The sequence below is a fragment of the Priapulus caudatus genome, unplaced genomic scaffold (assembly GCF_000485595.1).
Source record: "Priapulus caudatus unplaced genomic scaffold, Priapulus_caudatus-5.0.1 Scaffold129, whole genome shotgun sequence".
Taxonomy (NCBI): Eukaryota; Metazoa; Priapulida; class Priapulimorpha; order Priapulimorphida; family Priapulidae; genus Priapulus; species Priapulus caudatus.
In genome coordinates, this window is record NW_014577190.1 from 171,777 (window position 1) to 196,898 (window position 25,122).

General features: G+C 41.0%; 1 protein-coding gene across 2 annotated transcripts; it reads left to right on the forward strand.

The window, feature by feature from the left end:
• The first annotated feature begins 1,166 nt into the window (after positions 1-1,166).
• Positions 1,167-24,500, forward strand: LOC106805841 (aminopeptidase N-like). 2 transcript variants are annotated; one of them, XM_014807599.1, is made up of 20 exons: positions 1,167-1,299; positions 6,382-6,507; positions 6,864-7,371; positions 7,582-7,745; positions 8,155-8,276; positions 8,467-8,587; positions 9,009-9,163; positions 11,134-11,247; positions 11,566-11,700; positions 12,182-12,313; positions 14,357-14,544; positions 15,230-15,312; positions 15,690-15,832; positions 16,482-16,685; positions 17,749-17,822; positions 18,783-18,887; positions 19,275-19,442; positions 20,425-20,565; positions 21,464-21,539; positions 22,824-24,500. In XM_014807599.1, exons 1-20 carry the CDS (start codon positions 1,260-1,262, stop codon positions 22,962-22,964), a joined length of 2,940 nt encoding a protein of 979 aa, XP_014663085.1. In that variant the 5' UTR covers positions 1,167-1,259; the 3' UTR covers positions 22,965-24,500. The 2 variants fall into 2 exon arrangements, with proteins under 2 accessions (XP_014663085.1, XP_014663086.1); XM_014807600.1 differs by having other exon boundaries at positions 15,705-15,832.
• The last annotated feature ends 622 nt before the right edge of the window (positions 24,501-25,122 follow it).

The window sequence follows — 25,122 nt, forward strand, 5'->3', positions numbered from 1 at the left end:
AACAATGAGAAACAACAGCTGTTGGCTCTGAAGAGTGAAGCGCCTGTAAAGCCGCAAAGGTGTATCAAAATTTCTGAATAGCAGTGCACATTATAGTGCACGCTGCTCTAATGCACACTGCTCTAATGCACACTGCTTGCTTCATTGAAAGGATATAATTATTCAATTCTTTGTTCCAAGAGACAGCTAGGTCCTACATATATAGTACCTCTAGACTAGTATGTAAACCAATGAAGTAAATCTGTGTGCGTGCGCGTGTACGTATAGTATGCTTCAACATTTATCAATTCATGTACATTATTAACCCATAGATTTATAAACAGAGGGTAATCTGTGAACGCACGGTTGAGTGTGGAAAAAACGGAGGGTGATCGATTCGCAGTCGTGTGACTGCATGGAGAATGGCGTAATTTGATTCGTAAGCAAATGATGCTTAATCGCTACATCGATTTATTGTAGGCCCCCTACGTATTATACAGATATATATTAAGGGGCAAATTGATGTTGAGGATGAAAACACAAATACACACACGCACGCACACAGGTACGCACGCACGCACGCCCGCGCGTATGCACAGACGTCCTCCCGTATGCACGGACGCCCTGACGTATGCACGCACTCAAGCACACGCAGACATGACGCACGCACGCACGCGCGCGCACACACACGCACACAGTGTAAAGATCATGCGAGCTAGATGATTATCCAAATGATCAAATCTATTATAATAACTCCGAAATTGTTTTGTCAACTTAATCGCCCACCCCTCTTCATATATCCGCTTTCTTCGTGCAAAACAATTTTTCTACAAATTTGTCGTGGTCAGGCGGTGATTGGTATTCGCTCGTGTAGCACTCGATCACACGATCGAGCGTTAAATTATTCCTCTTTCTTTCTTTTTTCTTCTAAATTATTCAACATCTTCGTTTCTGTCATCCATATTGAAATTTGCTTCCTTCTTATTTAAAACAATTAATTACCTTTCTGCACCTCTGAAATATTCCTTTGGACTTTTATGATTAATCACATAGACTAAGTTCAATATCTTGTATACGTGGCTGTATGTCAATCATTATGAGACTATGAGGTTACGTGGAATGACCGAGTATTTTATGATTGGCAACTCCGCATCACGTGACAGATCTGACAGTGGCGCTGAGGCGCTCATGAACAGTAATGGCGGCGGCAGATGTAAATCAGGAAAAGTTTTTGTAGAGTTTCACATACACATTGACACATAGTCGTGTTATTTATCACGATGGTCGACGCAGAGGTCGACGACATATCGTTTCTGAGTGGTAAGATATGTAAATGTACTGAGAAACGCTGCCTCACACCCGCCGAAGTCTTGGCCGCTCGCAGCAGTGCCAGCAGTGCAGTGCCAGTGGCGCTGATGCAGTGATAGTACTAGTAGCTCTAGAACTATAGCCTAGCCCTCCGCTCCGCCGCAGGGCTATAGAACATACTATGGCAATTTCCAGGGAGTAAGCAAAGACAACTTTTTGCGCTTAATAACTTCTTTGGTACGCCAAATAAAGCACATTCTCTGTCGCACAAATGTCTTAAGTTAATAGTATAATACTGCAAACACTAAAATTAAACTGCAAACTAACGGTTAAATGTTGTACTTGCTATATTACTTGTCGACGAAGATTATTTACCAACTTGTCACCGCCATTTTCTGTTGCGCGGCGCTAGCGCGGTTCCGGGGCTAGTGAGCGGGCACAATGTATTTCCAAGTGGAGGTGTGGGCAGGTTGCACGTGGTTGCAAACTGCGCTAGCGCTGCGCAATGAAAAATGGCGGTTTGCAACCGCGTGCAACCTGCCCACCCTTCCACTTGGAAATACATTGTGCCCGCTCACTAGCGTACCCACTCACTAGCGAAAAATGGCGGTTACAAGTTTGTAAACAATCTTCGTCGACGAGTAATAATGCAAGTACAACATTTAAGCGTTAGTTTGCGGTTTAATTTTAGCGTTTATATGGTAACTTAAGACATTTGTGCGACAGAGAACCTGGTCGGTTTAAATCGGAGGGTACCCTGGGCTTGGGTACGGTTCGATATATTGGAAAGTACAGGTACCTTGGGGTACTATACGATATGTCGAGTCCGTGCGATGCAGCGACATCGTATAGTACCCCGAGGTACTTTCCGATATATCAAACCGTACCCAGGGTACTCTCCGATAGTACCCTGGGGGACATAGACCCTATCAGCTGCAGTGGCACTAGTCGGTGGTCCGAGTTTCTTCTGATCAAACGCCCACGCTGACGATTTTTTGGTCGATTTGGTGTGGTTTTTGACACAAACTGAAAAAACCCACACAAAAATTGAAAATCCACCAAAAATCGTCGGTGTGGCCATTGGTCAGAGGAAACTCGGACTACAGTAGGCCTAGAACTAGCAGTCCCAGTATGCTGACTGATGCCTGTGACACAGATTGTGTACATGCGGCTAAACTGTAAACAGAGGAATTGCTACGACATGTGATTGGAAGATAAAAATAGAATTTGTGATGTTTCTCAAGACTGTCAGTATTTTATATTCAAAAGATTACAACATTTACACTCATTATACTAGAGGATTCTCCAAATATTTGCTAATTTTCGCGAAGAGTTTCTTGTTCAAGTAGTGTTCGTGTTGTATTCGGAGCAATTCCTCCATTTACGGTTTAGCCGCTGACTCGCAACATCACTAGAGGAATTGTGTCAACCTCTGATTAGCTCAAAAACATCAGCTGATGTGACGTTTTGACACAAGAAGTTCAGCATATGGGAAGGGGAGGGGAGAAGAGAAAACGAAAAGAGAGGGGGGGGGGGTTGAATATGCAATAGCTACTTCCGTCACTCCCTAGGTTTTGTTAGACAGTTTATTGGTCAAATCATCACCATTATATAGTTGGGTAGACCATAATTTACTCAGAGAAATATGGAAAACCCTAGATGGAAGGTTTTATGCTACTAGCAGTATAAAAGGAAGCAATTGATGTCTAATATCCAAAACTCACTAGGTGCTTCTATTCTGTCGACAGTGAATGTACTCATGTACGTGATATTGTTCTTGCCCAAGTTATCCTGGCATGGCTTATAGGGCTGTAACGATCCACCAAAATCGAATCGGATCGAGATTCTCTTCCCTCGATCCGATCCTCGATGTTTTTCCCCGTATTTTCGATTCCACTTTGAATTTGATACCACTTTTTTCCTCCAATAGATGGCGGCACTACGCTATAAACTGGAGTGTTACCAGAGCATATAAATCACTGATTTATATGCTCTGGCGTTACTCACCAATGTTACTCAGCGACTGTGCAGTGTATATATACTTTCTAGACTCTCTAGTCTATTCACCATTTAGTATTCATTGGCAATTTCTAATAATTTATTATTGCAAAATAATGAAAATTTGAAAAATAACATAACATTTCAATATTTTGGGAATCGAATCGAAGGAATCGAATCGAGAGGCTAATATTGAGAACCGGATCGAATCGAGAGGCTTGTGTATCGTTACAGCCCTAATGGCTTATAGCTGAATGAATGGTGAGGCTCATCTTTGAGCTCTGAAGCAGGGCATAGTTCAACCCAGAATATAGTGTGCTGCCAACACCCATGTCACGTGCTACTCAGCAATTGCATTCATTTACATTGCAAAAGCGAACGAATTATCCATAGGATTTCATGATGTTTCTCTGCATAAATTACGTTATACCCAAATATAACGGCGATAACTAGAACAAGTGAGCATGCACAGACACTATCAGGGCTCGAATTAACCGACGGCACCGACGGAATTGCCGTCGGTGCCCCTATCAATCGCCGTACTGCCCCTGAAAATCCAACCCGACCGACGGCACTGACCTGCCTTGCCCTTTTCTGTAATTGCCGTCGGTGCCTCTGGCTAGACTGGTTCGCGGCCGCACTGTTTGTCGCAGAGCATGTACATTGTCTAGCAGAGCGTGAGGCCGGATACCAGTCTACCTTTCGGCAAAAACAATAATATATAACGTGGCTCGCTGCCAACCGCTGCCAGTAGACGATCGATAAATCGTGCACCTGTGTATGCCCGTGGTAAAACACGAATATTTAAATGCTGCACGTGGACTCGGCCCGCGCGCGATTTAAAGCGCGGGAAACAACGCTCACGCAAGAATGGCCAGCTGTGATCTGTACGGTGTGTAGCTTGTGTAGAATTCATACGATGACAGAAAGTTTTTCATAACAATGGTCTGGGAAAGAAAATGGTGACGTAAGTATAACTGCTCGGAAACTAACTTTGTCTCTGAACGAAACAAATACGTTGCAGGTTTCTTCCCCAGGAACTTCAGTAGACAGGTCGAACAATCACGCAATTCATCTCCCGTTTGCTAATTGGGAGTTAATTGCGCGTGTTGTAAGCCAGGGCTCGAATTAACCGACGGCACAGACGGCAATTGCCGTCGGTGGCCCTATCAATCGCCGTACTGCCCCTGAAAATCCAACCCGACCGACGGCAGTGACCTGCCTTGCCTTTTTCTGTAATTGCCGTCGGTGCCTTTGGCTAGACTAGTTCGCGGCCGCACTGTTTGTCGCAGAGCGTGTAGAACCGCTGCCAGCAGACGATCGATAAATCGTGCGCCACTGTGCCTGTGTATGCCCGTGGTAGAACACGAATATTTAAATGCTGCACATCGACTCGGCCCGCGCGCGATTTAAAGCGCGGCAAACGACGTTCGCGCAAGAATGGCCAGCTGTGATCTGTACGGTGTGTAGCTTGATGTATTAATTTGTTATGAGTTTTCCTTTATTTTACAAAAGTGCCTTGGTGCCCTTCTCAAATTGTGAGAGTTGCCTTGATGTCTTTTAAAATTGCCTCGGTGCCCATCCATTTTAGAGAAAATTCAAGGCAATTTCTCACATGCCCCCAAAAAATTGCCTTGCCCCTCTTGTCGCTTAATTCGAGGCCTGCACTATGGTGAAGGTAAATGATCATGTCTGTGTGATGTACTTATATGAAACGAAGTGAGCAGTGTGAAAGTTTAGTGCTAGTGCTGTTCCCCATTTTTATGGAGTTTGCACAGTGGCATGCATGCAGTAAGATCGTGTTGTAAATGAGTATTTGAATGGGAGTTACATGGCATTATTAATATTCTAAAGGAGGTAAATAGGGAGTACCTAAACATCAATACGTGAGTAGTAAATACTGTTCTGATTAGGCCGACCAAGAAATTACCTTTGGTTCGGGTCACCCGCCCCACTTCACATTTCCGAGTTAAAAATGTGCAACAGCGGTCACTTTTAGAGGGTTTCAAGAAAAAATATAATTCAAAGATACCGCCTGCCGATCATACGGCCTGGGCCGGCTACTTCATAAACAGAGCCTGAAGGTCGTATGGCGCGGCGGCCGGCTTTGATGTACGCGATCGATCGCGTACTATATAGTATACGTATGCTATCGTGTTATACGCGGCCGCAGAGCCGTTTACACTTCGGTTACTCGCTCGTTCAAAGGGACGATTTATCGAGCTTCGTTTTTGGGAGCGATTCCTAACACTACTATCCAGGTGTTCACATTGATTTTGCAACAATCGAAATATGCATTTCAAGCTGTATAGTACACGGTACCCTATATTTAACTTGTGAAAAAAAAATTATATTCCTGCCTACCCATGTTTTTGCAGGAAAAAAATAAAAAAAAGCAATTGCTGGCTAGCACTTTGGTAAATAGGAAAAAGGTGGGATTTGTGATCAAATTGGAAAAGTGAAAACATAAGTGGCTGTTTCCAGAGCTTAAGAGTGAGACTCAATTTAGTTGTATTTCTCAATTACCCCAAAAAAGATTGTCACAGCTGCTGACACAACCTGTGAATGGAGGGAGTCGTACTTACGAACAGGCCCTTGTCGAAAATCAAGTGGGTGGTGCTAGGATTTTATTGTGGAAAATGTTTGGAAGCTGACTCGTGATGCCTTTGTTGCAATTTACTACGTCATGTAGTGCAGAATAAATAGGTGATCATGCCATTTTTTCATCAATTGTTATTTGCACGTGATTAATTGTAATAATCTGCATGTCTTGCAATTATGCACAGTAAATGTGTTTGAATATGAAGTTGCGATTGATTTTCCTCCAATCAGCAGCATTGTGACATAAAATGATAAAGTTACTGTTATCGTAAGTTAGCTGTCAGCTACGTTGTGCATACATGTGTCAACGTTCTTCTCGATCACATTGGTCCTAAATATTATCATAGTACTAATTATTGTGGTGACTTTAAATAGTGTTTATGGCAGTAGGCCCTAGGAGTGTTGAACTAGGGCAGGTGAGAACCCAAACTACGTGAATTACCGAGGGAGGAAACTCTTATCACCGAATTCATTATTGTGTGCATTTTCATGTAGCGAGTGGAGAGTCTATGAAGCATGGAGGCAACTATGAGCAGATGGGCATCAGTCACACACGCCAGTTAGTATGCAGCCAGAGGAAGGCGACGTGCGTAGCGCTTGCTGCAGCTGCTGTGATCCTCGGTAAGGACATCTGATTTCTGCGTAATTTTTGTTTGTGATTGCTGTTCTTTGAGCTGGATGTTGAACATGTCATAATTAATGCAATCTTTATGTTATAACAACATTAGTAAGAGCTAATAATAAATAGTGTATAATGGAAATATGGGATTTTAAATACGAAAACAAGTCAAACACAAGGATTGCATACACAGACAGTTTAACACGGGCTAACTTAGTACGGGCTAACTTAGCACGTTTCGGAGCTGGCCTGGCCCACCTCCATTCGCGGGGCTAACTTAGTCCGGACTAGCGCATATTTGGCCCTGGATAGCGCCTGGCTAGCAAATCTGTAAAACAGGTCTTCATACGTTTTTCAGCGGTGGCTATGATATCAGCATTTTCTCGTCCTACAATTGAGCACTGCCACATTGGCAACAACTCCCTACATGATGCCACCCAGGCAAAGCCAATCGTTGGTCTTGCCGACGGCACGAGTGAGCCGTTCCCGTGGCGCAGCACGAGGCTGCCACGCACGATCAGACCAAGCCAGTACGACATACATCTTCAAATCAACCTCACCGAGTTCCACGTTAATGCATCTGTAAGCATCGTGATGCAAGTGAGCGAGCCGACAGAGTACATCATCTTGCACTCGAACAATCTCACGATCACCAGCTACTACTTAAAGTCGCACAAGACCCTACGAAAGATTGCTATCACGAAATTGCTCTTCTATAAGCGATGGAATTTGGTTGCCTTTCGCCTCCAGAGGGCACTGTATGCCAATGAGGAACTCGATCTAACGATCGAATACAATATGCCTCTCCGAGATAAACTCACTGGGCTGTACAGAAGTTCTTATGTTGACGACGATGGGAAGAAAAGGTTAGTACGTGTGTGTGGTGTGTTTGCCTGCGGCGTCGCTTAGATGGGTGTGTACCTCCATTTATGTGTGTGATGATTTTGTAGTAACATTGTCTAGGGATAATATGAAAGTTCAACTCTTATTCCAGCATAGTTAGTCGAATAATTGGTCTGTTCCTAATACTCGGCAATTGTACTTGTAACTCTAATGCTGCTCATCTTCGCATAAAGGTACATCGCTACGACACAGTTTGAGCCCAACTCGGCACGAGAAGCATTTCCATGTTTTGATGAGCCAGCCTTTAAAGCAGTCTTTGCCATTCAAATAATCCGTGACAAGGGCCTGGTGTCATTATCAAATAAGCCAGCTGAGCCCCCACATCAGTTCCTGAAGGGTAAGCATTTGATTGTATATATGCCAATAGTGGAGACATTATTTGCAGTAGGTGTGTTAGATTACTACTAGATACTACTAGATTAGTAGAATGTATCCGTTACGTAATCATTTATTGTGGTGGTCGGGTAAGCTGCATACCTATCTGCCTATAGTGAAAGAAATTAAAACCGGACACAGGAAATTAATTAAAAACAGATTATAGTATTTATACTTACACTGATTATGTAGAAGTTAAATGTCACACAAATAGGAAACATAGGGATAGAAGTATGTATATAACCTCCTATCTCACAAGTAAATTAATGTATCTTCGTTCTAGAGTACAACAAGAAATGGTAACAAATATTTTTCTTACATATTTATACATACATGTCCTGCACATGTTTGATGTGTAATGATAACTTTAGATGAGGGCTTTGACTGGGAGGTTGATGTGTTCAGACAAACACCCAAAATGAGCACGTACCTGGTTGCAATCATCGTCTGTGACTTCAAGTCTAAGTCCGACATCACCGGAAACAATGTGCAGGTATAATTGCTGATGGTACTTTATCTGGTGTACCAATGAATTAAATAAATACTAACTCTGTGTTGTCCTAGTGGTTCTGCAAGCTGCCTTAGAGACCAAAGCTGTGATTACAGTTAAATACTTTTATTGCCATGTAGTCTTTTACCATTTGTGTGCATTTTTTAAGGCCAGTATTGGTTTGAATCTGTAGGTGGCTGTGTACGCACCAAAAGCAAAGATAGACCAGGTAGACTTTGCCCTCAATATTACGATTAAAATTTTGGACTTCTATGAAGATTTCTTCCAGATAAGATACCAACTGCAGAAACTGGGTATGTAACATCGTGTTTTTAATTCCTGTAGCATACTGCAATATAAAGAGTAGCATACCGTGTAATTTCACCAGCGTCAGCATTCTGGTAATTGACCTGTATGTTAATTATCAGTCTTAAATACCAGTGCTTAAATATCTTAATAAACTAAGGTAAATCGAAAATCACATTGTAGTTGGCTGAAACAATATAAATATTGATTTGAAAAAATATTGTAATGATTTTAAAATTGTAATATGATCACAATGTCAATTGTAGAATTGGATTGTCTGAAATTAAAAATCTTTTCTATAGTATTAGGAATAGTATGTATGTGTATTTTATGAGTAAAATTGCAGGGAAACTTTGTGGCACTTGTTTGCTATTTTTATTCTTTAATACCTAAATTCTAAAAAAATTCTAAACGAGACGTTCTCTACAGATTTGATAGCCATCCCGGACTTCAAGGCTGGAGCTATGGAAAATTGGGGGATGGTGACCTATCGGGAAACAGCCATTCTGTACAATGAGAACGAATCATCGTCTGCTGCCCAGGAGAGGGTTGCTATTGTTGTAGCACACGAACTGGCACACCAAGTATGCACATTTGCTCTTTCATGTGTCTTTTTTTCTGAGTTGCACGTGCCAGTACGTGAAGGTGCTGGTGACAGCTAGTTTCTAGCCTGCATGGGTAGAGTGTTCAGTGCTACCCATCCTCCCTCCAGATGTTGAATTTGGCAGTCCTCTGCAAGGTTGTCTGTGTTCTGGGGCTGTCATACTTAGTAGCATACTTACATACAATTGTGGGAATCAACAATCACCTAGGAGAGCGGAGAACCTTCTGATGCCAGTGCTTTCTCTGTTGAGCTGGCATCTTTCCTTCCTGGGAAGGTTACCTTCATTGGTTGAGCATGGGATACTTTGTAAGGGGCCACCTGGTGGGGTAAGGCGTCGCTTGTCCTCTTTGTGATGGTGTCGTCTGCTTGAATATAGGACTGGCCGACTTTTATGAAAGGGCTCGTGCTCTGCGGCATCATTGTGAGCAGATCTGCATTGATTTTGCTCTACAGCAGGTAGCACGTGGTGCCTTTAGAGCAGTCGGTCTGGATATGCCTTCTTTTCTGATGTGATGAGTAAGAATATCAGTGAGGATAGGAAGTTAGTGGATTGGCGTGGGTTAAAGGCAGCTACTTGTGCTCATAGGGTCTCAGTCCCCCAGGGTAGTGTCGGAACGTACCCTGGGTACGGTCTGGTATACCGGAACGTACCCTGGTAACTATCTGATATGGTTAGGGTTAGGGAGTAGGCGTAGGCGACTCCCTAGACTCGTTAGTGGAGTAGGCGAGGTACGGTCCGGCATATTAGATAGTACCAGGGTACGTTCCGGCAGTATCCTGAGGGACATAGACCCTCTCAGCGCTACTTATGGGTCTGAGAGCAGAGTTGATGCAAACAGTGACTCAGTTGGTGTGGTGGCTTCTCACTCAGACAGTATTCTCACAGTATTCAGCTGGGGCATGCACCAGAGCAAGAGTTGAAAAAAACATTAGTTCTGTTACGTATTGATGGTTAGATTAGTGATTATGATAACTGTTTTATTTCAATGAAAACTTTCGTTGTTTTTTTGTTCTATATATATGACAACTCTGTCTAACAAAAACGGAAATAGCTTTTTAATTGCATCCTAAACCATAAGACGTCACTATAACTTTGTCACTAACATTATCGTAAACCTTACAATTATACTCATCTCTATAACCTTGTGCTAGCCGATTTTGTGTCAATACAGTCGTCCTTGCTTTATCGGGCCTCTAATAAACAGGTGCATCACATAAACAGCATATCTTGAAAAATAGTGCTTGTGGACATGATTTTGATAGGATAAAGGAGGTCAGAGCATCGGGTATATGGGATATTTTCTGCAGAATAAACTTCCTTCTTTCTAAAGTGAATGATGTAAAACGTTTCTACACTTAAAGGGATCGTTTACTCTAGGTTCAAGGGTTATTTTCAGTTAATTTAGGTTAAAATTATGCTACATAAAAAGTTTCATGGTTCAATCACCATTAGAAATGTTATTAAAAAATGTTTTAAAACTAGCGACTACAGTTTGATTACAACGACGGTGGTGCCACTCAAAGTGCACGATCTGATAAGTTGCGCAAAACCACTTCAGCCAAGGGCTACTGACCAAGGGTGTTTCTTATTTATTAATTTAAAAGCAAAAGGATTGTAATATCTTATAGACGACATAATATAAACATAAATAAATTGTCAAATACGCAACGTCTTTTTTTATGTAGCAAGCCCAGCAGCTACTATTTCTTCTAGTAGGACGTTCTTTTTAATGGCAATTGGTGATAATTAGACACAGAATATCTATTACACGTTAGATAAGTCATGGGTCACACGAAATCGGTATGTGTGTTAAAACGAGTATTATTTAAATAAATGTACACTGTGTTCTTGTTATTTTTGAAGTAGAATTTGTGCTAATAAGTTTTCATGTGTGATACTTTATACAATGCCTATAAAAAGACGTGTGCGGGTCTGTATGTGTGTTACAGTGGTTTGGGAATCTGGTCACCATGGACTGGTGGTCGGACCTGTGGTTAAATGAAGGCTTTGCATCTTTCGTTGAGTTTCTCGGAACTGACCACGTGAAACCCGAATGGAACATGGTATGCACGGCCCTATGGGTTTAGGATTATAATGTAACTGACCAGTGTACTATTATGTGTGACTTTTTAAGAGCAATTTCAGTAGTCACTTACAATAAGTACATGGGTGTACTGGAAATATATTAATAAGCTTTTTTTTCTGTAAATTTGTAATCTATAAAACGTGTTGAATGCAAAGTTTTACTGAACTACTTGTCACCATAAAATATCAATAGGAACCTTGGGTCTCTCTGACACCTCAATGCTGTAAACTCATATAAGAAGTATGTACAGTAGAATATATTCCAGAATGTACTCTCCGACAAATATTTTTTGCAGATGGATCAGTTCGTTTTGACGGAAACACAGGTTGCCATGGTAACTGATGCATTAGCAAGTTCCCGGCCACTGACTGTTGAAGTGAATGATGCTGATGAAATAGATCTGCTGTTCGACAGTATTTCCTATCAAAAGGTGCCTTTTGCATTTATTAGCGTGTCTTCCCAGTTGTTTTTTAATCTTTAATGTTTTTCCTTTTCTCATGGATTCAAGCATGCTAAATGTTTTATGCAATGGCTAGGTTTTACACTAACCCTGTCACGAATCTTGACTGGTATACTTTTGTGTAAATTTAGTTTTACATTTTTTTTATATAAAAATTAATCTTTAATTGTTAAGATCGGTTTTAAACTATTTAGCATATGGGCTATTTAGTTCTTAAATGTTCCTATTGTGGAAATTAGAATGAATTAAACTAACTATATTTTTTATATTATAATAAAGAGCTTTTTCTTGTACTGTAGTAAGTGATAATGGTCATATTATACGCACCATAACCTCATACTCATAGTATTTAATAGTTATGTGTGAGCCATATAAATTTCATCATTCACTACTAGTCTTAGTAGTGTCATATTCTCTATTGGATCTGTGTGTAAATGATTTCTGTTTATAGGGAGCTGCCATTCTTAACATGCTACAAGGTTTTCTGACTCTCCCCATCTTAAAGAAGGGTCTCACACGATATCTGACTCTGCACGAATTTGGAAATGCAAAGACGTCAGACCTGTGGGATGCCTTAACGCAAGTATGGCATGCTTTTATTATTGTTATTAATATTATTATTATTATTATTATTATTAGTCCATTTTTAGCTTACCTTGACATCGTGAAGATGAACTATTGCCATGGGTCGTCGTACGTCCGTCCGTCCGTCCGTCCGTCCTTCCGTCAATATTTGGCTACGGTCAACGATAACTCAGGAACCGTTTCACCCACATGTTTGAAATTGGGTATAGTGGTTACTGCTATGGCAGAGGTTTACGTCCTATTTTGGAGCACGCCAGTCGACGTACTTTCGAGCCACGGCAATTGTTTGGCAACAATGGGAATTGCCATTAGTCAGTTCAGGTTCAACGGATTTTGCTCATTTTTGGTATGTGAATGAATAAAGGCCAGGGGTTTCGATATTTAAAAAAAAAATTATGCAAATTAGGTAGGTTTTGTATAGACACGCAGATAACAGTCTGTGGTGTCACACTCGTCTGGTTCGTTTTACAAGATTTCATTAACAATATCTTTAATTCAAAATTGGTATTTCCTCACCACCCAGCCGATAAAACGTCTATATTAGAGTAAAGTTTTACAAAACATGTCGGAACGCAGCATAACCTATTTATTTCGAACGCCATCGCTAAGAAACATCAAAGTGCGTATAGTGCCATCTACCGTCACAAATTGTGATTCATTTTGGTTTATAAATTATTGCGATATACAGATGGCAACCGTGTGCTACCGCCTAGAAAAACTCATACGAAGTAAACACTTCCATGCAACCAATTAACCTTTGACAAAAGTTGTGTTATGGGCAGGGAAACACCATTGTCACGTGGTATATAGCAGCTACGTGGAATAAGCGTATCTTCTCAATCTTACGCGTTACACATCGGGATCTCCGCTTTTAGGCAGTGCCTAAATCTGAATATTATAAAAAAGTTAAATGGCGATCATTTAGGTGTAACGCCATCACTCGCCCACATCTCAGACTTTCACATCTCAAACATTTATTTTCACATAAAAAATTACACATATAATTATCAAGAGTATATAATGGGAGTTCTCCCATATGTACTCTTCGTTTCTGTAATGTACGTCGATGGTTGCTCAATTAAAACTGACTTCTTCTCACTCACTCACTCATTTGTGTCCTTTTTTGTGGTGAGCTACAGTGTCATTGACACTTTCATTTATTTGCATCCTCCTCCCCATTAGTAATAAATGTTGTTATTGTTGGGGGGAAATGATGGTTTAGGAGCAGGAACTACTGGACGTATTTGTTCAAGACTGGTATGGAGGGAAAAATACCAAACAGATATACGTTTGTATGATTTAAAGCAAGGTACATAATAACCACAGAAGAGAATCACTGTACTGAATGAGAATCAGAGTGGCCATTATATACAGTCAACTCTCAAAACTTTGAATGCCCCTCAGGTTCCAACATTTTACCTCATTTTTGCTTTTCTCAACTACCTTCTGAAAACCAAATCTCCCCAAAACGAATTCCGAACATTTTCAGTGCTCGGGGCCATTATTTCTACATCCAAAAAACCGAACTGACAGTGATCAAATCCCTCAAATCTCGGAAGAATTCCAGCATGAAATTTTGAGATCAATTGCAAATTGTACATCAGAGCAGGAAGTGATTTAGCAACCTCTGCAAATATGAGTAAGCTCTTAAGTAAATCTTTCAATAAAGTTACAATTACAAATATTGTTTAATTGTCAAGTTATTAAATCGAACTTAAATCAAAATCATTTTAATTCTGGTTATTAACTGTGCTTGTTTGCGTCTCTTAACGGTAATAACTTTGTGAATGATTGAAGCCGATGTCATCAATGAAGTACGGGTTTTGCACACACGCTCACGAGGTTTCCGGTTTGTACATCCCATTGCTTCATTTATTTTGGCATTTTTAACTAGGGACACCCTGTCAGTGCACAGCACTGTTCTCTTCAGGGACCTGGGCTAAGTATTCTGGCCTTGCCCCTATTTACTATCTGAGAGCCTACAGCTGAGCAGGACGTAGCAATGTTGCATCACCGGCATCTTCCTCGTCTGCTGCTACAGGTGAGTCGCGAGCAGCAACAGAATCTCGACGTGGTCACGATTATGAACTCATGGACGCAGCAGATGGGCTACCCCGTCGTCACGATCTCACGACAGGGCAACGTGCTGAAGGCACGCCAGCAGCGCTTCCTGCTCAACCAGGACACAGTCACCAACTTCACCAGACCGCAAGATGAGTCTAGCTACGGGTTTGTACACATTTTACCAGCTCATTTCACATTTCGAAAAGCGTGATGCATTGTCGGGCGTTTGTGGTTCGAGGTACAAGTGTAGATGTGTGGTAGTAATTATTATTTACACTTGCTTTATTTCAGTTTTGCTTTATGTAACCATTAACACACTGTTGCATAGCTAACAATAACACAGTGTCCAGCTGGAGTTAAAATTTCGAGGCAACGTCAAAGATTTGGCCAGGTCAAAAAGTAATGTAAACTGCTGGTTGCCTATGCTATTATTACAGTGTGGGTGCCATGCATTCAGTAGTCAAAATCTGTGACCTGGCTATGAGGTGGAGATCAAAGTGTGCTGTCAAAATGCAAAATTGGCTTTGTTTATTTCATGTGAAATATTCAGAATTGTTTGCACTGTGTACCTGTGCAATGCCATGTTCTGTTACATTATTCAACTGGTGCGGGCGATTGCAGCAATATCTGATAATTTAGTTTGCGAGTATCCATTCCAAATTTAGCCAGTGTACACTTCATGAACGAAAATCCGCTATAGACCAGATGTTGGTTGAAAAAGCCGATGCATCTTTCTTGCTCTTCTAGATTATTGTTAAAAATTATGAGAATGAACTGTATGCTGAATCATAACCCCCACCTGTTTTGGCTTCACCAGATGTTGTGGAACTAATAGTGATTTGTGTGTTAGGTATGTGTGGAATATTCCAATTACCTACTACACTGAGTCCCATCCAAGTGATGTTCAGCTGATATGGATGAACAGGAACACTGGTAACTATTTGTTACTGGTCATCTTAACCCTAAATCCGAAAAGAACTGCTGTCTTAATAGTCTACTAATTTGTATTAATTAAAGCTAATGTATATAATGTAAATAAATAAAATAGAATGACTGACTAACTAACTTACAAACTTACAATCTAACTAATTAACTAACTAACTAACTAACTAATAACTAGCTAACTATCTAACATAGTAGATGTCACATAGCAACACTGAAATAGTAACTAACTACTTAATTCCATTGGTTATCGTCATGTTACACTTGCCTCCTATAATCATATAACTAACCATTCCCCGTCCCTAGTCCTTGTCCAGCAATAAAGAGTACATACTAACATTACTTACTCTACAATGACCGTGAGTCAGAATTAAACTTCGCAGACAACTTCAACCTCGATGGCAATCCTGAGTGGATCAAGGCTAACGTCAACCAGACTGGGTTCTACCGAGTTAAGTATGATCAGAAGAACTGGGATGCCTTGATCAGGCTCTTAAAGAGCAATCATCATGTGAGTACTTGTGCACAGTTGGCAATCGTAAAGTTTTGGTTGCCCACTTTTGGCCGAGCTTGTTCAGCCCATGCGAGATGTAGGTAACATGTAAGCGTGGCTACATATTAGTACAATCAGATCTCATATAACGATGGTGATTAATTCCATAAAAGCCATTGTCATACAATATCATAATTAAAAGTATAGGAGTTGCTAGGTAAAAGCTTAATTTGTTCAAAGGCGATCGAAACAACGGTGACTTGTGTAAATATATGTTTTCTGCTGTGGCCTGCATAATGTCTCTGCTTAAACCAAGCAGCCCAAACTACATACAAAGATTAAAAAAGAGAAATAGAGCTGGATATATGCCTTCTCTAGTAACATGTCTTCTATACAGTATGGCTCGGTTTGCGGGTTAGGAAAATCTGCACACAAATCTTAGCAGGGACAAAAGATCTGACGAGATGCTGGAGACGGAGAAAAAAAAACACCACAATCTCAATTGTCACAATTGTAATACAAAATATTGCACTATTATTTGAAAACAAGATGGCGGGTATATATGGCTGTCATGATACAAATACCTCATTGTACAAGGTCCGACTGAACTGCGGGTATGTGCTAAAGCTTTGTTTGACATACTGCCTCGTCCTTCATGCCCTAACAGGTTCTCTCGCCGGCGGATCGCTCAGGTCTACTTGACGATGCCTTCTCCCTGTCGTTTGGTTTCTATGTTGCGCCAAAGGTGGCACTAGACATGTCAGAATATCTGTCAGAGGAGCGTGACTATGTACCTTGGCAGACAGCACTGCAGCACTACTACAAACTGCTTGTATTGTGTGAGGAGAAGCCTATATACCGACCTCTGAAGGTGACCATGAAACCATTCTCAATTTGTGAATTGCAGTTTATGCCTGGAAAGCGAGAAAACCATGCTCACTTGAACACTGACTGCTGTTATGTCATCAAATTAACCCAGTTTGTGTGTGGTACACACGAAAAGACCAAACTAGTGACTCGTTACCAAGTACTTTTTTCACAATATCGTATTGCAATGCTCATTTGCTGGAACTGTCCTAGTCATGCCAAGCAGATAGGTCAGTTGAACATTGTTTATCTTAAAGAGAGATTCCCTCGTTCAAGTTCAAAAGTTTCAAGTGGCAAACATAAAATCAGGCAAAAATGAATTATTTTAACATTGCACGCTTGTACTTGCCTATAATTATATGTGTGATAGGTGAAAAAAAATTGCTCAGGAATACGTTCATTCAAATCTTTTAGACTACAAAGTGAAACGTTCGAGTCGAATGTTTCAAACGCGTTTACCGTTGCCGCTATGCGGCGATTGTTCCGCTCCGCACACTTGCCGTGTTATGTATGTATGAACCATGCTATGTAAAATTATACACTGGCATGTTATGACCCAATGGTTTTTCTGGTCACGTACAGACCTACATGGCTAGCTGATAGGGAAAGGGGAACGTTTTTGTTTCTGGAAGATTATAGTATTCGGAGCGAGCGAGTTAACGAGCGAGTGAGTCGAGAGTCCTGTCAGGTCGCTGTCAGGTTCGGATTACGTTTTGTTGGGTTTTTAGCACGTTCTATCTCGAAAACGGTTGTTCTTCAAATGTAAACAATATGGCGGCTACGGAACCACGGCGAAAATCGTTTTTCGAGTTGTTTCTATAATGAGCAAATATAGGCTTGATACATATTTTTACAGTTTTATTTTCAAAGCTAACGTTCAGTTAAAGTGTGGTGAGTTATTTACTGACGTGTTTACAGTGGTTTGTTACACAAATTTACGTAGAAAGTTGGAGGGAATCTCTCTTTAATCTTGTGTATCTGTATATATTACATCATTTAAACAAATCGTATACAAGTTTTATGCTGGAATTATAAAGCCATATCAAAACAATATTTTAAATTTTCAGAAATATGTCTTGGAGCTACTGAGTCCGGTTGTGACATACATTGGATGGCAAGATACTGGATCTCACTTAGACAAGTAAGGTTTAGGATGCATTTGTTTGGGACGAATCCATCGGATCGCGATCATGTGATCCTGATCCGACCAAACAAACGCAAACTCACTTTCACCGGTTCACGTTTCGCTGTGACCTATCATGGGATGGTTCATAACAAAGAACAAGCTGTGATTGGCTGAGGCGCGAGCCGCCATATTGGATCTCGTTCGTATCCACCTCGCTAGCAGGGTCGGGTTCGGTGGATCGAGATTAAGTGATCCGACCAAACAAACAGTCAGATCAACGAATCCATTGGATCGAGATCCGTGGATCCGACCAAACAAACGCGCCCTTAGACTGTAGGCCGTATGCAATTATCATTGCATCATGTGACTCAAATAAATGAAGTACTACATTTCAATGTGAAACACCATATAAAAATCACACAACACAAATGGACTTTTTTGCACATCAAAAACCCTAACCCTAACCCTATGACATAATAAGAATGATTATTTCAAATAATCATGCTCATTGTTCGGCTACAGAACAGTTACAGAGATCAGTTATGAACCATGAGTCACAAATATCAATATATGCGCTCACATATACTATAAATACATGTTGTCTCGTCACCCTACAGACTCTTTTATGTTCATCTATGTTATGTTGTTGGGCTGGTATGTAACAGTGTCTTCTCTATACTAAACATGCTGTGTATGTAAGGCCATCTTTGTCACAGTTTACACTGCTATCATTTTTTGATAGCTCTTTAGTGTTATATGGAAATTATGTGATATAACACGTGGTACGTTGTCATAGAGACATTGCTAACTAATTATAGGTGACTCACAAGTAGAACATCTCAGACTCAGCATTGCTGTGAAATATATTACTATATGTTATTGTAATGGTCGTATGTTTTGCCAGCCTATATCTTTTTTTCTCCATAAAATTGCAAACGTTTGTGGCAGAAAATATTTTTATCTTGAATATGGTAGATACTTGCGAAGTACTGTAATGAGACATGCGTGTTGGCTGGACCACCCTGACTGCAAGGTCAAGGTTCTCTCTATGTTTAGGGCTTGGATGGTGAATGGAACTAAGTGAGTACATGTGCTTATGAGTTTTGTTAGAACATAGTGGCATATGTATAAGTAAACTAAAGAATGTCTTGTGATAACAATAATGAGTCTACAATTTCACTTAGGACAGGTAGTGCATGAGATGCAACCATTTTCGACGAAGCAAGTGTGATTGTAGTGATTAAGAAAGCTTAGACAGTGAATAGAACCAACTAAATTTACCATGTTTGTAAATACTTGGGTGTCAGCAATAAGATGCAGGGGAGGGAAAATAAGGTTTAGCAAAAAAAGGAAATGCACATTTATAATTTTGTTTCTCGGCAGGTCATCACTTGAATGCTCGTTCACATAGGTGGTGGTGATACAGTGATTGTTCGCGACGTGTAACTCGTAGTTTGTGCGTTTTAGGATTGCTCCGAACCTGCGCTCGGTCGTGTACGGTAATGCGATCAAGTATGGCGGTGATGAGGAATGGGAGTTTGCCTACAAGCAGTATCAGGACACTCGTACACCATCTGAGAAGAAAGAACTGCTGCAAGCACTCACCACCACTACTGACATGTGGCACATTACTCAGTGGGTTGCTGAAGTTTTATTCCCATCTTTTTTTATCTTTAAGTATTCTGCTTGAGTTAATCCTGTATATCGATCCATATTTCTTGGTCAATCATCTGTTGCACAAACTAATCACTGATCCATGGATCATCACTAATTTATGAAGATTAATTGGTGTCTTAAAAAATTGCCGTAAATCCACATTTAACATTAATAATAACAATTTGATATTAGTCTTCAGTGATTCAAACAGTTGGGAATGAAGATTTGAACCAGCAGACAATGATGCTATTCCTTAATACGGATCTGCGTCTGTGTCTTGCAATTCAATTGTATTTTGTGGTGCTATTAGGCATTGCTAGACAAGCGTTACAACTAGAAAAAAAATATTATTAAAACTTTCAACTGGATTAAAACAACTCTGAAGGGTAAACAGATATTGCTCAATGAATTATTATTTAGAACATCACTAGTTACTACACAATAAACTAGATAGATACACCATGGAAGGCTATCTAGCTTTGTGAATAGGCTACGGGAATGGCTGATTTACTCTACTGCCACCATTTTACATGTGAACACGACCCATTCCTCCCACGTACAGCGCATCGAGCATGGAATTTTTTATATATGCACCTTTATTGCGTGTGCACTCGTGATGACAACAGCATGTTCAGAATCCGCTGGTTGGAGCTACGAGTAATGTAGTTCACCTGCTGTGATCCTGCTGACTATCTGCTACTCTTTACTCGTTAGTTTAAGTCTGAGGTGCTACACTTGTAAATCGTCCAAGATGAGATCTGCTAACACCGTAATTTTCATGCCACAGTGTACCAGAAAGAACCCTGATCTATATTAAATACACAGATTGGGTTTTGGTATTACCAGCTATACTTTCACAACCTATAGGTGTTTATCTGTATGCTTGCACTAACTCTATTCAACTAACTAGTTTCATTAGTGTGTGCTGTTAACAGCTATCCGTATCTGTTTATTTGTACAGAATTTTGGACTACAGCTTACAGCCAGAGAAGATCAGAAAACAGGACATGTTTTTTGTTTTGATCGGTGTGGCGAATAACCGGCTGGCACGCTGGCATGTGTGGAGGTTTGTGCAGTCATCGTGGGACACCATCATTGATATGTACGTAGAAACGAGCATCGTGCATGCTGAGGCGTGTTCAACAGAGCGAACGTTCGCAGCGAACACTCACAGCATGAACGCAGCGCCACTTGAACGACACACGAGCGCTCGCTTTATCCAAGATGGCGGCCCCCATGGAGGCTGACTCAGCAGATTTTAATCGCGAGATTTCAATGTCTTCGAACAAGTACTGTTAAACGAATTAGCAGACGAAATTGATACAAATTGAATTTAGAAGTGAATGAATGAATAAAAAATGAAATGAAATCGAAATAGATTGAAATTGAAGTCAGAAATGTTAGATTCGCATTCGCCAGATTGCCTGTCGCCATCTTGAAAACAACTCGTGCGCTGCGCGAACAGTCTCGGGAGCAGGATCGCGCGCTCGCGAGCGCGCGCCTGCGCAGTGTCGTTCAGAAGTGAGCGTTCGCTCTGTTGAACACGCCTCAGGTCACTAATTAGTGAGCAGTGTAAGAAGGAATGTTGTTGAGTTTAAAGTGGGGCGTTTGAATATTTACACACACCGGGCTGGTGTAGTCGCCACAAGATATTTAGTGCACCTTGCAATGTTTCCTACTGCTGTTAGTCGTGCATCGCGTGCATTATTTACACGTGCTGACTGCTATTTTGAGCATTGAATTTATGGCGACAATATAACAGTTTATAATCTGTCATCGATAGGTTTGACAATGTTGGCTGTAATTTATAGCTTCTGTGTTTGTATGTAGACCTCCTTAGATACGTGACAAGCTCTATGTATGTTTACATGACTAGCCTTCATCGGTGTGCACGTACAGGACAAGCCTACAGGCGTACCTATGTGACTACTTCACCTCCCTACAGTCCTGCTTAATTACCGAAATCATCAATGTGTGATATTTGTGGTTTGCTTTTTCAGCTATGGAGCAAGTTCATATAACACCTTGCTGAAGATAACCACACAGCACTTTACAACTGAGTTCGATTATAATGAGGTACATATAAAGTTATCTCGATCTTGATGTTTCGAAATTATTTTCAGTTGTATGACTGGTAATCCTTGTTCATTTTCTTTCTCACCTGCTACTATGACCCTTATCAGCACATGTTAAATAGTGATTTTCAGCTAGTGCGCCCTAATCTTTAAAAACCTATGTTACAACAATTCACTAATTTCTTTGCTTATATTAATTAATATTATATATAACGTGTATAAGGGTAATATATTGGTGAAACAAAGCTATGCTGCTATCTTATATTATCATTAAACACACACACATGCACATGCACACATCTCTCTCTCTCTCTCTCTCTCTCTCTCTCTCTCTCTCTCTCTCTCTCCTCTCTCTCTCTCTCTCTCTCTCTCTCTCTCTCTCTCTCTCTCTCTCTCTCTCTCTCTCTCTCTCTCTCTCTCTCTCTCTCTCTCTCTCTCTCTCTCTCTCTCTCTCTCTCTCTCTCTCTCTCTCTCTCTCTCTCTCTCTCTCTCTCCTTCTCTCTCTCTCTCTCTCTCTCTCTTCCTCTCTCTCTCTCTCTCTCTCTCTCTCTCTCTCTCTCTCTCTCCTCTCTCTCTCTCTCTCTCTCCTCTCTCTCTCTCCCTCTCTCTCTCTCTCTCTCTCCTCTTTCTCTCTTTTCTCTTTCTTTTCTCTCTTCTCTCTCTCTTCTTTGCTCTCTCTATTCGGGACGTCGGCGGTGGGGGTGGGGGGGGGTCGCCGAAAAGGACTCGGCGATGTCGATTGGGGGGGGGGCGTCAAGGGTCAAAGGTCAAGATGTGTCAATGGGGGAATATTTCCCCTTAACTTAAGGTATAGGAGGAATACGGAATTGCGGCACAAATCTCAACGGCTTGACCTCGCCTCTTATATTCGATGTATAGTGTGATGGGCGAGGAAACCTCTACCGCGCTAAATTGGAGGTCACAGGTCAAAGGGCAGTGGGGGAAAGGTCAGATATCAGACATTTTCTGAAGACATGGTCTAACGGACCAAGTGCAAAACCTTTTTGTTTCAGCGCTGACCTACCGTTTTTATCACTTTATTGAAAGGACCATGAAATCTATTTTCTGCTGACATGCGAAGAGTAAGTGTCAGATAACCTTTTGACCCTCAAGAGGAGGGTTAAACATGGATTTGTTGACTGTTAACAAAGGACTGAACTGCTTTTGCTATTAGAGCCTCCACCACATTGAGAGTCCATTACTATTTACGTAACACTAGAAGGCTCAAATCTGCATAAAGCTTTGGTATGTATTACTAAAACCATGCAACAATTTATTTCTGCAGCTGAATCGGTTCCTTATGTCGAGGAATTGCACACTGAGAGCTGCGAGGCAGGCGCTGGAGTTGGTGCGTCACAGTGTGGAGTGGGTCGACAGAAATGAGGAGCTTATCGAAAAATGGCTTCGTGATAAATCGCGCATGTGAGCTGCTGTCCCCATCGGTTCGTGCAGCTGCATGGCTATAAGTAAGGCAACTTTCAATGGTGGGGGTGGTGGCATTCACTTGCTCACCACTTGCTGGCCCTCTTCCAGCCATGATGTGTCAAAATGTTGTGAATCTATTGTGAATAGTGCCATTTTTTTGTGTATTGTCGTGGTCGCGGTGACTATCGTGAGCGTGGTTTCACCCCAAGAAATTGTTGTGACGGAGCATTTCGTCGTGAGTCTGGTCCTTGTTATGTTATATACGCATGCATTCCATGTCTTCTTGCCTGAGCCTTCGTTCTCATCCTGAGATGTGACAATGTTATTTGTAGGCAGTGTGTATTGAAAACGAGGTGCCAGTGTTTGATTGTACATCAACGTTGGAGTTGACGATGGTGTGTTGCTTCTATGAGTACCTTTCACTGTCGTATTCGTATAGTTAGGTAGTCTCTTCATCGGTTTGGCATGCACCAGACGGGGAAGAAGTAGAATGCAACGTGTTGGGTCAACTTTTATATCGCACATTGAAAGCATCTTTTCATGTCAGCGCTTGCGAATACAATTGCGAGGATATGGTTGTGTTGTGCTGAACCGTACTTTCCGTACTGACTCTAGTCACGCTTGTACCAGCTGTTGCGTTAATTTATAGATCATGTATTTTTTTAATCATTTATCTAACCTGTTGCAGTGTGTTGGTAAGGGAGGCATGCAGTATAATTGAATAGGTATGGGCTGTATTGCTTTTAACCAGCTCAGTGTCACGTAGAGAGAGACATGTGTTATATAAATGATCGAGAAACAAGTTTATTGTGCTGTTTATTCATTGAATATGTCAATTGGTTTATTACCACAGCTTATTCAATGCCAGTGTGCGTGTATACGTTATGAGTTGTGATGCTTCTTATACACAAGTTTCCGTGAACATATACTTGGACATGGTCATTTCAGTGATTTTCGAGATTTCAGGCAAGTCGACCTAAAAAGTCACAAGAGGATTTTGGCATGTTCACTTAGTTATTGCGAAACAACTCAACATTAAGCATTAATACATGTTTAAGTTCCAAGGGAAAGGGTCTATACTTCTCAAGCACATATGCTTCGTAAGCACATTAAGCACACATTAGTTATGTGTATAATAAACGAGCATTTGAAAATGTCGTGTTGTCCTGCTTTTATGGCACAAGTAAGTGTACATACACGCATTTACACAGGGATGTTGGTTTGGCATTATTGTCACTTATAAATGTGTATTATTTTTCTAATAATGCTTGCATAGACGCCAAACGGTTACAGTTTTTAATTGGGTGTTGGAATGCTTTCTGTCTGCATACGTGTTGCAGGTAAAGTACTGTGATTATGGTCCGCGTGAGGAACTAATTAATGTTCATAGTATGAGGAGGTATGGCCCTAGTAATATTCTCATTGTTGTTGAGAAGTGCTGCTGAAGTTGTGTACAGGTTACGCCCGGCGCACACGTGAGTAATTTTACTCAAGTAAAATGACGCATGAGTCATTTTACTCACGTGTGCGGCGGATTTTCGTTGAGTAATTTGACGCATGCGTTATTTTACTCACGTGTGCGGCGGATTTTCGTTGAGTAATTTGACGCATGCGTCATTTTACTAAATATCAAACGTGTTTGATAATTTTTGACTCATGCGTCATTTTACTCCATATCAAACGTGTTTGATAAGTTTTGACTCGTGCGTCATTTTACTCAACGTGTGCGCACCTGCTGCTCATTGTGCGCCCAGTATTGACTGCGCACAGTCACGTGATCTGCATTACCACTTAGTTATTCCTTGAGTAATTTTACTCACGTGTGCGGCGAACGCTGAAAATATTACGCGTGAGTATTTTGACTCATTCGTTATTTTACTTGAGTAAAATTACTCACGTGTGCGCCGGGCTTAAATTACGAGTGACATTTGCATTGTGAATGTAGTAACGGACAAAGGGCGTTGAATCTCAGCTTTATTTCCTGATATGTTAACACCACTGGGTCACTAGCAACTTTTGAATCTCATCGAGTTTGCTCATCCAGTTCATATACAGTCAAATGCGCGCGCGCCTCTGTGTGTGCGTGTGCGTGTGTATGTATGTTTTGTGTGTGTGTTGCACGTGCGCGCATATGTTTAACCTATATACCGTACCCATAA